General features: G+C 43.4%; 1 protein-coding gene across 2 annotated transcripts in view; it reads left to right on the forward strand.

The window, feature by feature from the left end:
- Positions 1-17,295, forward strand: part of kif6 (kinesin family member 6) — a 482,085-nt gene that overhangs the window by 43,008 nt on the left and 421,782 nt on the right. For both annotated transcript variants that reach the window (XM_052153424.1, XM_052153425.1), the window contains 2 exons: positions 14,673-14,879; positions 15,088-15,231. In XM_052153424.1, the coding sequence (XP_052009384.1) occupies positions 14,673-14,879; positions 15,088-15,231 (351 nt within the window). The remainder of the gene's footprint in view (positions 1-14,672; positions 14,880-15,087; positions 15,232-17,295) is intronic.

Below are 17,295 nucleotides of genomic sequence, written 5' to 3' on the forward strand. Positions count from 1 at the left end.
CCGTCTCAGGAACGCTTGGGAGACTTCAAACAGTGAGCAAGCTGAAAGCGACTGTGGCAAGGAACACAAAACTCCATAAGATGTTGATTAATGGAGAAAAATAACCTTGGGAGAAACCAGACTCACTGTGGGGGCCAGTTCCCCACTGGCTAACATCATGAATATAATGTAAATATTACTTATGTATTGTTAAAGTCATGTAAGTGTTAAGGGTCAGTGTTTAAACATCGATTTTGTTTGAACTGTAAGATTAATGACCAATGTCTTTGAAGTGTATCCTGGATTAACTGCAGAAGTTCACATAGATGCAATTGTCCTTGTTAATTGGCTGATGAAGGCTTGTTAGACTATGCAATCCATTTCAATATCGTAGTCCATCAATAGACCGAGGTGATGCAGGCAGAGATCAGGGATGTGAAACGCAGTTCAACCTGGCCAGTAATTTCGGTGAGGTTCGGTATGGTCCATCCTAAATCCAAGGTTCAGACAAAGGTATATGAAGTATCCCATGTCTTATGGTTGGAGTTGGCATCAGTTCATCCTCTGAAGTCCATCATAATAGACTGAAGTGATGTTTGGCTGGCACCGGTTGCATTTAGTTATCATCATTCAGCAACATGTAGCAGCAGAGTCCAGCACGAAGCAGGAATGGTGCTGGATCCAGCCGGTTCTGGTGACCTCAGGATAGGATGCAGCACTAAGATCTAAAAGCACTAGAAGAGAAATGCAGCCGCGATCAGATAAGAGCAAGTCATTCGTAACTCTGATAAGTGCAGTCTCTGTACTATGCTGAGGCCTAAATCATGACTGAAATTCTTTGTATATACTATTTCCCTGTAGAAATGAACATGTTTGGGAGGATTCTACCTTTTGTAGTATTTTTGACATAAACGGGAGATTTGAAATCGGTCTATAATTAGCCAGTTCTCCAGTATCAAGTTGTGGCTTCTTAATAAGCGGTTTGATAACTGCCATTTTAAAGATTCTTGTGACATGTCCTAAGCATAGCGAGGAGTTAATTATATTAAGAAGAGGTTCTGAAATTACAGGAGATAAGTCTTTTAAGAGCTTAGTTGGTATAAGTTTTGTTAGCTCTTCGTGACCTATGACAGAGAAGGATTTTAGTTGCACGTGAGGAAAATTATTAGACTCTGTTTTCTGAGGTGCTAAGATGATTGCATAATTCCAATTTTATTTCTGATTATTTCAATTTTATCTGTAAAGAAATGAAGTCATTACTCTTGTGCTGCGACATAATATCTGGTTCTGTTGAGGCTTTATTCCTAATCAATTTAGCCACAGTACTGAATAAACATCTAGGATTGTTGTGGTTATTTTCTATTTGTTTACAAAAATTTGCTGACCTGGCAGATTTTAGTAATTGTCTGTATCTACTGACACTATCCTTCCATGCACCACGAAATACTTCTAATTTTGTATTTTTCCACATGCGCTCCATTTTCCGAGCTGCTCTCTTGAGAGCATGAGTGTGATCATTGTACCATGGTGCAGGGCTTATTTCTTTAATTTTCTTCAATCGAAGTGGGGCGACAATATCAAGAGTGCTAGAGAAGACTGCATTTATATTTTTTGTTATTACATCAAGTTCTTCTGGGCTTTGGGGTTTTTTGCGGCATACAAGAGACGAGGTAATGATCCGAGATGTCATCGCTCTGCTGCAGAATTTCTATATTATCAACATCAACTCCATATGACAGAATTAAATCTAGCGTATGATTATGGCGATGAGTTGGTCCTGTTACATTTTGTCTGACTCCAAGAGAGTTGAGAATATCGATAAATGCTAATCGCAATGTATCATTTTCATTATCTATGTGAATGTTGAAATCACCAACAATTAAAGCTCTATCTACAGTAACTACAACATCTGATAAAAAATTTGCAAATTCACCAAGGAAATCAGAATAATGCCCTGGTGATCTATACATTGTAGCAAGGACAAAAGACTACAGAGATTTTTTATTTATATCTGATGGTGTCACATTAAGCATTATTAGTTCAAAAGACTTACATTTATATCCTGTCCTCTGAGTAACACCAAAAACTTCACTGTAAATTGTAGCAAGACCTCCTCCTCGACCCTTCAGATGAGAATCAGAATCAGAATCAGCTTTATCGCCAAGTATGCTTACACATACAAGGAATTTGTCTTGGTGACAGGAGCTTCCAGTCTACAACAATACAAACAATACCAAAAACAGCAGCAAGACATAGGTAATTAAAAACAAAAAAGAACACAAAATAAATAATTATACATATACGTACATACACTCACCTTCATACATACCCACATACACACACGTAGTGCAAATCTAATACAATCTGTTATATAAAGAACAAAAAACTGTATATTATTTACAGAGCGATGGCAGAAGGTGGCAGAAGTGGATATGTTGGATAATATAAATTAAAATTAAACTGTGTATTGCACATCATTATTGCTCAATGGGGCAATTTAATTGTTCATTAGATGGATGGCCTGAGGGAAAAAACTGTTCCTGTGTCTGACGGTTCTGGTGTTCAGAGCTCTGAAGCGCCGGCCAGAAGGCAACAGTTCAAAAAGGTAGTGGACAGGGTGAGTGGTGTCCAGATTGATTTTACCAGCCTTTTTCCTCACTCTGGAAGTGTATAGTTCTTGAAGGGGGGGGCAGGGGGTAACCAATAATCCTCTCAGCAGACCGAACTGTCCTTTGTAGTCTTCTGATGTCTGATTTTGTAGCTGCACCAAACCAGACAGTTATTGAAGTGAGGCTCATGTTTATAACAATAACCTGTGGGAGTACATTCATTTAAACTAATATATTCATCCGGTTTAAGCCAGGTTTCAGTCAAGCAGAGCGCATCCAATCTATGATCTGTTATAATTTCATTAACAATTAGTGCTTTGGTAGAAAGAGATCTAATGTTTAGTAGCCCTATTTTTATATGATGTGTATTTTTAATTTGTTTGTTTTGTTCAAGTTTGACCATAATCACATTTTTTTCTAAATGATTTAGTTAGGGTATTGTGTTGGGTAGTTCAAGGAACAGACACAGTCTCTTTGAGATATCTAGGTGATACAGTCTCTATGTGTAGTTTTTGTGACCTGTTTGACATCTCAAGGCAGCTAGCAGATGTTTGTCTGCTTCCTGACCTGTGCCCCAGTTAGTGAAATACTATCATTATTAAGACTATGAGCCAAATTACTAGAGAGTAGTGCGGCACCTTCCCTTTTGGGATGGAGTCCGTCTCTCTTTAGCAGGTCAGGTCTACCCCAAAAACCAATTGTCTATAAATCATATTTTTCAGACACCACTCAGTCATCCAGCCATTCAGTGACACTAATCTACTATAAACCTCGTCACCACGACAAGCAGGGAGGGGACCAGGGCATATTACAGTGTCTGACATAGTTTTTGCAAATTCGCACACCTCTTTAACATTATCTTTAGTGATCTCCGACTGGCGAAGCTGGACCTCGTTAGTGCCGACATGGATAACAATTTTAGAAAATCTACATTTAGCATTAGCTAACACTTGTAAATTTGATTTGATGTCAGACGCTCTGGCCCCCGAAATGTAATTAACAATAATGGCTGGAGTCTCTATTTCCACATTCTTTACAATAGAATCGCCAATAACAAGGGCTCTTTCAACATGATTCTCAGTGGGTGTATCACTGAGTGGGGAGAATCGATTGGAAACCCTAACAGGAACGGGAGAGTGGTGTCTCTTTGCTGAGCGAGTATGCCACCGAGACTTCACCCAAATGCCCTGTTGCAGGGGCTCTGTATTTTGCTCTCTGTACTACTCGCATCCGAAACAGTATCTACCGGCTTCTCTTTCTCACTGACCTCCACTAGCGTTTGGATGCGAGTCTCTAACTCATTAACCTTCTCCGTCAGCCTGACTAATTTCTTACATTTATCACAAGTGAATCCCTCACTGCTGACAGAGGAGGCTATTGTAAACGTGACATTCAATACAGGAAGAAATAACATGAGCGGATACCATGACTTACCGCAAATTGTTTGTTGTTGGCTGTTCCTGAGTGGTGAGGGTTTGAGATTGATGTGAATCCCTCACAAAATTGTTTGTTGTTGTTGGTTGTTCTTGATAAGCGGTCCTTTGAGATCGATGCAATAATCTGTGTACCGCAGATGTGAAAAAACAGGAAAAGAAAAACCTGAAACGCTGTAAAATGACAAAGGATATAACGATGAACAATGAATATAACGATGAACGTTTGAGAATAAGAATAAGCAATGCTAAGCAACCTAAGCAGGCGACAAACAAACTCGTGCAGCGTGCCGTCAGCAACAGGAAGTCCAGTGACGTCAGAATCAGCTGAGACACGTCACGCATCTGGACCAGGTTCAGCCACAGATGTCGTTCCTGAACCATGAGGGTGGCCATCCCTCCCCGAGTGTCCGCACTGTGACCTTCATGGCCCTGACTACCCAAGTTTAGATCTTTAAGTGCCTTGGCCTGGTGAACTTGCAGGAGGGCCATGGTGTGCAAGGCAGAGGTGGCCTGTCCAGCGGCGCTGTAGGCTTTGGAGGTCAGTGATGACGTCATCCTACAGGCCTTGGAGGTGATCCCGCCAGGTACCGTCGAGTACCCGTGGACTGCTCTGCCGTCGAAGGTAGTGAGAGCGGATGAGTGAGTGGGTCGGTTACGGGCAGTAAAAGGTGCGCTCCATGACCTCGTCAGCTCATCATGCACTTCCGGGAAGAAAGGAACCGGGGGGGTGGCTGTGACTGGCGCCCAGACCCGAGGAACCAATCATCCAGCCGCGAAGACTGTGTGGAGGACGGAGGGTTCCAGTCAAGCCCCACGCTGATGGCAGCCCGGAAAAGCATGTCAGCAATCTGGGCATCAGCCTCTGACTGGGCTCGCCGACCTGATGGTGGCAGCCCAAACGAGTCTTCCGCGTCAGACGCCGGAACACTCTCCGATGCAGCCGCGAGCTCACCATCCAGCTCGGGGGGCTGGATAGGTAGACTATCCAGGGTAGGCGAGCCGCTGTCACCCCAAGCCCGGGCGGAAGTCAACGAGCATGTGGGGGGGCGGATGGTTCGTGGGGATGTACCCGGCGAAACCGAGCCCGCTGCCATCCACAAATCGCCTCCATCGTCAGCCGGGTCATCCTCAATCCCGTGGGAAGGAACGACGCGGGGGGCAGCTGGAGTGGCATACCTGTTTGGAAGGAAAGCCACGACTGCAACGTTGCCATGGTAAGGTTCTCGCAGTGAGAACACGAACCATCCACAAACGTTACCTCGGTGTGATCGTGGCCCAGACACACGAGGTAGCGCCTGTGAGGACTTCAACTACGCAAACTCGGCTTGCTGCAGAGACCAGACCAGGCCGGGGAGCAGACGTCGTAAGTGTTGTGCGAGGAAGAAGCGCAGCAAGAGGGCGAGGGTCCATGCTAGGCTAAAAACAAACCCTAGCCGGCCAGCTCTCCCGTCTATCCTGCTCTCAAATGTTTGCTCCCTGGACAATAAACTGGACTACATCCGACTCCAGCAGGCTACGCAACATAAGTTTAGAGACTGCTGCATCTTTGTTTTCATGGAGACGTTGCTCAGCGACAGAGTTCCGAACACCGCCATTCAGCTAGACGGGCTCGCCTTGTTTCGTGCCGACAGAAATGCAGCTCTGTGCGGTAAGACTCGTGGTGGTGGCTTGTGTGTTAACATCAACACGGAATGGTGCAAGAACTCTATGCTAGTCTCTAGCTTCTGCTCATCGCTGGTGGAGCTTGTGACTGTTAGATGCAGACCTTTTCATTTACCACGGGAATTCACCACTGTTATCATAACCGGAGTTTACATTCCCCCCAGCACTAACTCTAAGGACGCGCTCGATGAACTGTATGGGGCTATGAGCGAACTGCAGAAAGCTCACCCTGACGGACTGTTTATTGTCGCCGGAGATTTCAACCATGCAAATCTCAAGACAGTGCTCCCTAAATTCCATCAGTATGTGGACTTTGCAACGAGAGGGCCAGACCACATCTCTGTTATGCTAATTCCAGCATACAGACCACTCGTCAGATGCACAAAACCGCTTCAGAAGCAGGTGAAAACCTGGCCAGCAGGAGCCATCTCTGCTCTTCAAGACTGTTTTGAGTGTACTGACTGGCAAATGTTCAGGGAGGCTGCAACATATGGCGACTCTACCAACTTGGAGGAATACAAAGCATCAGTGACCAGCTACATCAGCAAGTGCATTGATGATGTCACTTTCTCCAAGACCATCACCACACGCTTCAACCAGAAGCCGTGGATGACTGCGGAGGGGTGTGCGCTGCTGAGGACCCGAGACTCCACCTTCAGAGCAGGCGACAAGGCAGCCCTAAGGACAGCGAGGGCCAAACTGTCCCGGGCCATCAGAGAGCTAAAGCGCGCATACGCCCAGAGAATCCACAGTCACTTCCAGGACAGCGGTGACGTGCGGCGCATGTGGCAGGGCATCCAGGCCATCACCAACAACAGGACAACATCAGTTGCCTGTGACAAAGCTGCCTCCCTTCCAGATGCACTGAACGACTTCTACGCTCGGTTTAAAGTGCAGAACGACGTGGTGGCGAGGAAGATCACCCCTCCCAATGACCAGGTGCTCTGTCTTACTATGCCTGATGTGAGGGAAAACTCTGTCTCATAGAGTCAACCAACGGAAGGCTGCTGGACCAGACAACATTCCTGGCAGAGTGCTCAGAGGATGTGCAGACCAGCTGGCAGATGTTCTTACCGACATCTTCAACATCTCTCTGAGCTTCGTTCCAACGTGCTTCAAGGCCACCACCATCGTCCCCATGCCAAAAAAGTCTTCAACGACTACCGTCCCGTTGCACTCAAACCCATCATCATGAAGTGCTTCGAGAGGCACATTAAGACCCAGCTGCCCCCCTCACTAGACCCACTGCAGTTTGCATATCGTCCAAACCATTCAACAGACGATGCATCGCCACCACCCTCCATCTGGCCCTCACCCACCTAGATAAAAAGGACTCATACGTTCGAATGCTATTCATAGACTTCAGCTCAGCATTCAACACAATCATTCCCCAGCACCTGATTGGAAAGCTGAACCTGCTGGGCCTGGACACCTCCCTCTGCAACTGGATCCTGGACTTCCTGAGTCAGTCCGGATCGGGAACAGCATCTCCACCACCACCACCACACTGAGCACTGGGGCCCCCCAGGGGAACAGCCCCCCAGCTGTTCACTCTGCTGACTCACGACTGTGCAGCAATGCACAGCTCGAATCACATCATCAAGTTCGCCGATGACACAACCGTGGTGGGTCTCAGCAGCAAGAACGACGAGTCAGCATACAGAGAGGAGGTGCAGTGGCTAACGGAGTGGTTTAGAGCCAACAACCTGTCTCTGAATGTCAACAAAACAAAAGAGATGGATGTTGACTTTAGGAGAGCACAGAGTGACCACTCTCCACAGAACATTGACGGCTCCTCTGTGGATATCATCAAGAGCATCAAATTCCTTGGTGTTCACCTGGCGGAGAACCTCACCTGGTCCCTCAACACAAGCTGTATTACCAAGAAAGCCGAGCAGCGTCTCTATTTTCTTCGAAGGCTGAGGAAAGCACATCTCCCACCCCCCATCCTCACTACATTCAATAGAGGGACTATTGAGAGCATCCTGAGCAGCTGCATCATTGCCTGGTTTGGGACTTGCACCTTTTCGGACCGCAAAGCCCTGCAGAGGATAGTGAGGACAGCTGAGAAGATTATCGGGGTCTCTCTTCCATCAAAGACATTTTAAAAAACACTGCATCCGCAAAACAACCAGCATTGTGGACGACTCTACACACCCCTCACACAAACTCTTCACCCTCCTGCCGTCTGGCAAGAGTTACCGAAGCATTCGGGCCCTCACGGCCAGACTGTGTAACAGCTTCTTCCCTCAAGCCATCAGACTCCTCAATACTCAATACAGAGACTGGTTTGACACACACACACCCACATGTCCTGAGTTGCACTTTAATTTTGTCAATTTATAACTGGCTGCTACCTCAATAACTGCTATGTGCATAGAACACTATCTCATAGTATGTTATGTTTACATTTTTAGAAACTGTCATCTTTTGCACTACTATGTACTGGTCCTGTACTTTTTGCACACATTTGCACGTGCACTTTATATAGGTATATTATTTAGTCTGTGTAGTCTCATGTGGTTCTGGGTTTGTCCTATGTTGTTTTATGTAGCACCATGGTCCTGGAGGAACGTTGTCTCGTGTCTACTGTACTAACTGTATATGGTTGAAATGACAATAAAAACCACTTGACTTGATGAGCATGTAGCATTTAGGATCGGCAGATTTCAAGGGACCGATATGATTTAATCAAATACACAGTGAACTCTTAATACAAACAAGTATTAACAAATCTACAACAAAAAACTAAACTAACACATAAACAAACTAAGATAAACACAGGTTGTAAGTGAGCCTTGACAGAAGATGAATGGAAAATTATCTGTAACAGAAAAATGAATCTCGAATGAGTGAGTCTTTAGACCTTGCCTTGAACAAACCCTGAGAACTTCGTTTAATTAGCTGTGATTTGAGATCGGGTTACACAAATTATATTAAAGAAAGCACCTGGTTTCAGCAAATGTTCTGCCAGGGAGAACTGCCGTAGAGCAGAGGAGAGAAAGAGGGGTTGGCCAGGCTGGTCTTTTAACCCATTAGGTTTGTTCACACCCCAAAGAGGCTCTAAGCCAATCAGAAGCGGCTTTTCAGGCAACATGTGATCCTCTCTCGGTCCCTCCTTCTGAAGGTGATTTATGAGTTTTTTTCTCTGTTTCTCACTCAAAAAGTATGACATTTAAATCATGAATTTCATAAGAAAACTATAACTGCAAAGAGCTGAATATACTTCACACCATCATTCTGGAATTTAAGAGACAATCAATTACATACCAAATACTTGTACTTTCTTATTACATTACAGTTATAATTTATGATAAGTCTTCCTATTAATTAGTTTGTTAGTTTTAACACGGATAATACATTACACATTATGAAGAACATAATAGTCAGGGTTATCATCTGCATAGGATGCATTTGTCCATATTTTTAGTATAATCCAACAAATGGCTGTGTGTTTGGATTGTAGTGAAATAAGAAAAGTCCAAAGTCCATGTCAAATGTTTATGAATGAAGCTTCATGTGAGCTGGTGATCCGGAAACATGCCTCATGATTAGTATAATAATTTTAAATGTGGAGTGTTAAAGAACAATGGAATATCTTTGTTCTGAAATTCCCATGGCCAGTCATATGATGAGCTCCCCAACCCGTCACGGTGGCTGACCAGGACCATCCAATTTGGCCACCCAGGTTCAACGGCGTCCACTACACCTCGGTGAGAGGCGAGAATGCTGCTGCCTTGCGTGCGAAGATCGCATTTTTTTGTAGAAGATAGAGCCTGACCCATCAGCCGAGATGAAGGGGTTTTACAGCACCTACTTCATCGTATCCAAAAATGGCGGCGGGTTGCGGTCAATCTTGGACCTGCGAGTTCAGAACCGGGCCTTACACAGACTCCCGTTCAAGATACTGATGCAAAAAACGCATTTTAGCGAGCGTCCGGCATCAAGATTGGTTCACGGCAATATACCCGAAGGACGCGTATTTCCACGTCTCGGTTCTACCTCAACACATGCCCTTCCTACGGTTTGCTTTCGAGGGCTGGGCATACCAGTACAAAGTCCTCCCCTTCGGTCTGGCGTCACCTTGCACCTTCACGAAAGTCACAGAGGCAGCCCTTGCCCCGTTAAGGGAAGTGGGCATTCACATCCTCATCTCGACGACTGGCTGATTTTAGCTCACTTGCGGGACTTGTTGTGTGCGCACAGGGACCTGGTGCTCAGGCACCTCAACCGGTTGGGGCTTCAGGTCAACTGGGAAAAGAGCAAGCTCTCCCCAATTCAGAGCATCTCTTTTTGCCTCATGAGTGAGCGTGCGCAGTCGGTGCTAAACTGTCAGAATGTTCAGACGGAAAATGCCGGTTCCACTGAAATTATTTTAGAGGCTCCTGTGGCATATGGCGTCCTCAGTGGCAGTCACGCCGCTCGTGTTCATGCATATGAGAACACTTCAACACTGGCTTCAGACTCTATTTCCAAGATGGGCATGGCACCACGGGGCAGACCGCAAGCTCATCACGCCGGTCTGCCACCGTCTTCAGCCCTTAGACCAACCTAGCATTTCTATGGGCAAAGGTTCCCCTAGAGCAGGTCTCCAGGTGCGTCGTGGTTAGGACAGATGCATCCAAGCGTGGCTGGGGTGCCGTGTTCAACGGATGCTCAGTCGCTAGTCTTTGGAATGTCCACACATCAACTGCCTTGAGTTGCTGGAGTGTTGCTCGCCCTGTGGAGGCTTTGGCCATTGATCCAGGGCAAGCACGTGTTGGTCCGGATGGACAACATGTCCATGTCGATTTGGTCAAGTGCAGGTAGACCTGTATGCTTCCCGGGAATCCTCCCACTGCATGCTCTGGAATTCTCTGACCGAGGCTCCCCTTGCCACAGATGCGCTTGCACACAGCTAGCCCCTGGGGCTCTGCAAGTATTCATTCACCCCAGTGACCCTACTTGCACAGATGTTTTGCAAGGTCAGGGAGGGCAAGGAGCAGGTCGTCCTAGTAGCACCCTTCTTGCCCACCCAGACTTGGTTCTCAGACCTTACACTCCTCGCGACAGCCCCTCCCTGGCGAATTCCCCTGAGGAAGGACCCTATTTCTCAGGGATGGGGCACCATCTGGCACCCATGACCAGACCTCTGGAACCTCCATGTTTGGCCCTTGCATGGGACATGGAAGACCTAAGTGGCCTACCACCTGCAGTGGTAGACACAATCACTCAGGCCAGGGCTCCCTCTATGAGGTGCCTGTATGCCTTGAAGTGGAATCTGTTCACTAAGTGGTGTTCTTCCCCACTCGAAGACCCCCAGAGATGTGCAGTCGGGTCAGTGCTTTCCTTCCTGCAAGAGAGGCTGGAGTGACGTTACTGCGCTCACTTTCATCAAGAGGGTAGGGGACCTGCAGGCATTCTCCATCAGTGAAACATGCCTGGAGTTCGGTCCAGGCTACTCCCACGTGATCCTGAGACCCCGACCGTGCTATGTGCCCATGGTTCCCACAACCCCATTTAGGGATCATATGGTGAACCAGCACTGCTGCCCCAGCCTTGGTGTTGCTGTATCCGGTGTAGGCTTTATGCATCTATTTGGATCGCACGCAGTGCTTTAGAAGCTCTGAGCATCTCTTTGTCTGCTTTGGTGGACAGTGTAAAGGGAGTGCTGTCTCCAAACAGAGGATAGCCCACTGGGTCATTGATGCCATCGCGATGGCATATCATGCCCAGGACATACCGCCCCCCCTTGGGGCTACGAGCCCACTCTACTAGGATCGTGGCTGCCTCCTGGGCCCTGACCAATGGTGCCTCTTTAGAAGACATCTGCAGAGCAGCGGGCTGGGCAACACTAACACCTTTCCGAGGTTTTACAACCTCCGGGTTGAGCCAGTCTCGTCCTGTGTGTTGTCAGGTATGAGCAGGTAAGTTCCAGGACAGCTGGCCGGGTGTACTGCTTGTACATAGTGCCTTTCCCTTTCCTGAGGTGAAGACGTGCACTTTTACTCCCAGTTGTGTTCCTCCTTAGCCCTGTGGCAGGCAAGTTTTTGTAGAAACTTGTGTGCTAACTAGGCCCTGACTAGGGTAGGTGCCCTACAAAATGGTCTGGTTGCCCGTAGGTAACCCTGCGGGTTGTATCTTCTGCTAAATTGTTTCCTTGTTGCTAAATTGTTTCCTTGTGTCCCTACTACCACAACATTGAACTACCCGCTGAAATGGCTGGGACCCTGTCTCGGCTCCTCAGCACAAAACCTGAATGTGTGGTTGCACGCCAGCTCCTTTTATACCCTGTGTCCGGGGGAGTGGCATGCAAATTCCAGTCACCAATTCCCATTGGTCTTTTCTCAAATATCTCAAAGAAGAGGTGTTTGGGGCTTCCAAGGGCGACCCCTAGTGTCAGTACATCGACAAAACGTCTCGTTCCAGAAATTTTTCTTAGTTTTCTTCTGCATCAAATTCCTACATAGCATAAAAGTACAGCTTCTATCTACATAAACGGGGACAGACCAAAATCAAAAAATTATTGGATAAGATTATAATCAAATAACATATTTCAAATCAGCAGTAAAATCTGACAATATATAAACTGTGATTTCTTACCTCAGATCACACTATAAATGCTATTTTTATGGCTTGCATGTTCTTGAGGTAACTGACAGGTGATGTCTGTATTAAAGGTGATTGGTAAAAACCTGTAAGATGGGACTTACTTCTACTCCCGCCATATTCTACTCCATATCCATATTCCAATTTCTCCAATTAATTTTAATACAAGTGGTTTGTCTTGGGATTAATTGTCCAATAATCTTTGGTTGATGCTTCAACATGTCAAAGTGTAATTTTATTCATGGTTTGAAATCTTTTTTCATTGTTGTGTTTCAGCGCTGTCACGTCCGTAATGTGTCAGAGGTTAAGATTATATCACTAAAATAATATTCATTCAAATAAGTTCATACTTTGTTCTATTCTAACTTATGTTGATATGAACAAATGGTCTCACTTCTATACTTTAAACACTCATGAAAATGCGTTATGGATGCTTCATATCAAATAATTTGTCAATGAGAGAATCACAACCATCAGCTCCCCTTCTTTTACTATGATTATTCTGATAGATGATTGACTATTGCTTTGGTGTGTGACTTGATACAAGCTACTGCATTTATAGCCAGCATTTAAGAAGAGATCATTTTGATAAACTTTGTGATTTTAACTGTAATATGATAAATATTACTGTGCTCTGCTCTGCGTGTTCTACTTTTACACCCGCAAGGATGCCACTCGCTCACGCATCGCTTTCTGAAACTGTAAATTCAGACTATATATTTAAAATGCAGCCCATAGTGGCTTTGTATTTGTGCAAGGCCATATCACAATTTTAATCTTATTTAAATCCATCATGCAGCCTTGATGGTTATATCATACAATGTCTCAGAGTTCAAAGTTACAAGTTTTGTGACTGGTTTTCCTCATTTATGTGAAAACAACAGTTAATCTAAACAGAATATTACTACATGTTCTTAGGAGGACAACCCTTCTATATTATGTGGCTGGTATTATTTCTGGATTGTGCATTTCAATTCACTAAGTTTTTAATCATGTCAACTATAGTCACTTCTGTATCGCAAGTTCATTTCCCGATCTAAAGTGGAAGAAAACTGAACATTTTCTGATGTCTGGACTATCTGCTGCAGGTGTCTATGATTATTTATTGAAATGATTCAATATATACTGGTCATGGGTACTTGATATATTTAACTTTTTACATTTTCACTGTCATGTCAGTAATGCTGGAATTGCCGTTGTAGCTCTGTGATCAAAATGCTCATTTTGGCTTCTCTGAAACCCTCTACTTTTCCCTGTGAAACCTGAATGCTTGACATCTGGCATATTTTCTGTAGGATCTGACTTTCTGCTTTTTGAATTTTAGAATGTTTAATTCAATATTTAATTTTGAATATTTAATTTCTTCTTCAGCTTATAGATAATTTTACCTCTAAAATATTCAGAACACAAAATCTGCAGTTTAAAATTACAAATCTATAAAATATACCCCCCCAAAATTGTCAAATGCCACATCTACAATTTAAATTTATGAAATTAAAATTGAAAACTATAAAATATGACATGGAAAATTACATTTTGTTAAATGCCACATCTAAATGTAAAATTTGTATTAAATATTTGTGTAATTTATCTTGCTCTATACGCCTCTCCCGATTTAAAAAAAAAAGGAGAGGGAGAGTTTTTTTTTTTCCATTTATACAGAGGTTAACGTCATGGAGACAGACGCAATTGTGAATGACCTTTATTCATATTTTCTAAAGCTATGAAGCATATTGATGTTACATGTTGTAATTATGTTTACAGTTCACATTAGGCTCATGTATATTTGCTTGGTACTTCAGTTCTGATGACTATTTGAAGTCAATAAAAAATTCAACCTTGAAATTCGTGTGCACCCCCTTTTAAAAATAGCATATCGGATGAAACTAGAGACTCTAATCTTTTGACTCAAACAGGTTTCAATGTAGAAAGTTAATTATGTTTCTTACCAGATGTGATCGGCACCATGTTGTTTTGTCACATGAATCTGTACATCGAAGGTTTAATGCTTTACTGACAGCCCAGAGTCTTCAGTCGGTTTAAATTAATTTAAATTATGCGTTGTGTATAGCCAAAATGCAATGGGGTTTAAAGGCAGAAATGTGAAGTTTATCATTTCTTAAAAGCAATTGCTTTAATTCAGTTACATCCCATGTATTATTTGAGCAGTAAAGTTGTTTAAATTGTCATTTGTACAGTTATTTTAGGGTTTTAGTGTTTGTTGACATTACATTGTCATGGGGTTTATGACACTTTAAATATCTGAGGATTAAAATAATTTGATCATTGCACTTTATTATAGAGGACATGGCATGTGCAGTATCTAACATTTGTAGACCATTTTATTGTCAGTTGGTCTTATTACTGGTCTCTTGTGTGTGTTTCTGCCTTCATGTAGACTCCCATGAACCAGGCTTCTACACGATCACACTGCATCTTTACCATTCACCTGTGTAGCAAAGTGCTGGGGTCAGCCACTGTACGACATTCCAAACTTCACCTGGTGGACCTGGCTGGATCTGAAAGAGTTGGAAAGACAGGTGTTGAGGGTCAGATCCTCACTGAAGCCAAATACATTAACCTTTCCCTTCACTATCTGGAGCAGGTTGGAGGAAATTATTACATATAGATGTTGTTTATGCAAAGATAGATTATGAGTAAAGAATACATTTTGTTCAAATGATCGTGACCATCTGTTTAGGGTTAGATCTCAAATAGAAATGTCATATTTCACCCCCAAATAAATTTTGAAGTGAGGTAAATTGTGTTCATGACACCACAATTTGGTGGGCTCTGTCTGTTGTCTGGCTTAGGTCATCATAGCCTTGTCGGAGAAGAATCGATCTCACATTCCCTACCGCAACTCCATGATGACCTCTGTGCTCAGGGACAGTTTGGGTGGCAACTGCATGACCACCATGATCGCTACAGTGTCTGCAGAGAAGAGGAACATTGACGTATGTTGCTTAACATAAATTTTTGTGCTCATGAAAGGTAACAGTTTTTTTTTTTTAATCAGTTGTAAATGACTTCTACCATTTCAATCTCTCTCTCTCTCTCAGCGGATGCTGGGAGGGAGAAGGTGGAGTTTGCTTGCGTGAGTGTGTTTCTGTGTCACAGGGGAACTTTATTTTTCCTTTTTCCCTTTTTTTCTAAACAAAAAAGCTAAGTTTATATTAATTGCATAATCATTTACACTGACTTTGGTGAGCGAATGGCAGAAATAGGAACAAACGCGGGACATTTCTCACGATAGCAGGATGCTGACGCATTGCATGGTTCACAAGATGATATGGTCATGTTGCATATATTGTTTGGATAAAATACAATTATTTTGCAGAAGATGACTGTGTAGTAAGCTCAATCTAGCTTTATAATTGTTAGGTTTACATACATAATATCTGTATTGTAATGCTAGCCTCAACCTAGATTAAATGCTTTGGTGTTGACAGAACAACTGAGCCTCTTGATAGATTTACTTTGTTCTTGTGTAGGAAACTGGGAGGCATTAGCCACCACACAATATTCAAGACTTCACAGACATGGGATGTCTCTTTTCAGAGTTTAATGAGGAAACAAAATTTCCATTTACAATATGTACATGAAATAAATTATTTTTACAAATGTATTTTATAAACTACCAGACGATGGCTTTTACTGATGAAGAGAATTCTTTATGACCTATAAAATAAATAAGCCAGCAAATAAGAGCTATAATGAAATACAAGGAACATAAAAGCTCCCATGCAATCTACTGAGGGAATTCAGCTGACATACACAATTGTCCTCATACATTTGGAAATACTACAATATAATCAAATACTATTAAGATTAATAAATAATAACAATAATAATAAAACAGTGACGAAGCTACCAAAGGCCAAAGATGAATGCAGATGGATGCTGATTCACTGCCACATGTGAATAGAGCTAAATGACATGGGATGACACAATCTTCTTCACTGATCACCTGATTAGTCACATGATAACATGATCATTTTAAGGAATTGTTTTTGGAACTGCCAGTAGTAGGGGGAGACAAACTTTTCAAACTACTCAAATGAAACACATTTGTCTTTTAATTACTTTAAACTTCTTTAACAATTAACTGTAACATAACACTCCCTGCCTGGTGTGATTTAGCACCACCACCGAATGACAGATAAAGATAACACACTACTTGATTACTCAACCCTCTATGGACACGTTGGAGGATTAATCTACATTGGCTAGTACATTTTTGTTTTTACTCACCAGAATTTTGACAATATTTAAGCATAATAAACTAAAAAGAAATTAAGAAAACCAAGACATTTTCAGTTTTCATACCATGTACATTTGCTTATCTATAGTATTGAGAAAAAAAATGCAACCAGACAGAGAATCTCAACTGCACATGCTTACTCCTTTCCTCCTTGACTGCCAGTCAGACTTGTCAACTTGCACCACACACACATGCAGTGGAGAAAATGTCAGAGAGAAGCGAGGTGAGGTGGTTTGACATAAGACAGTGTGTGTGTGTGTGTGTGTGTTTGTGTGTGTGTGTGTGTGTGTGTGTGTGTGTGTGTGTGTGTGTGTGTGTGTGTGTGATTTAGAGCAGTGTTTCTCAACTGGTGGGTCGCAGGACTATTCAGACTGGGTCGCAGACATTTTGGCAGCTGCCAAAGTGATAGCTTATTTAGGACTGCAGAGGCAGATTTAATGATAATCTCGCAATCAGCTAAAGGCTTCTCAACTGCACTTTCGCACGAGTGTAACGGAACCAGTTCGCAATCGTGATCTGCTCTTCTCTCTGGCATGCGTGTGCAACAACCAAGCTTCCCTTGAGAGTATTGAAATTGAAAGCACAATAAACCTCACAAGAATCGGAAATGGGCTAATTTCCCTTAGACTGGAGTGAGACCATAGACGTATCTAGACCTTTTTCTCAATAAAACCATGATTCTTTTGGCCAATCAGAATCAAGATAACAGCATCGTCGTCTTTTCCGTGGATCAAGACAACTTTTCGCAGTACTACAA

This window comes from Xyrauchen texanus, chromosome 22 (assembly GCF_025860055.1).
Source record: "Xyrauchen texanus isolate HMW12.3.18 chromosome 22, RBS_HiC_50CHRs, whole genome shotgun sequence".
NCBI lineage: Eukaryota > Metazoa > Chordata > Actinopteri > Cypriniformes > Catostomidae > Xyrauchen > Xyrauchen texanus.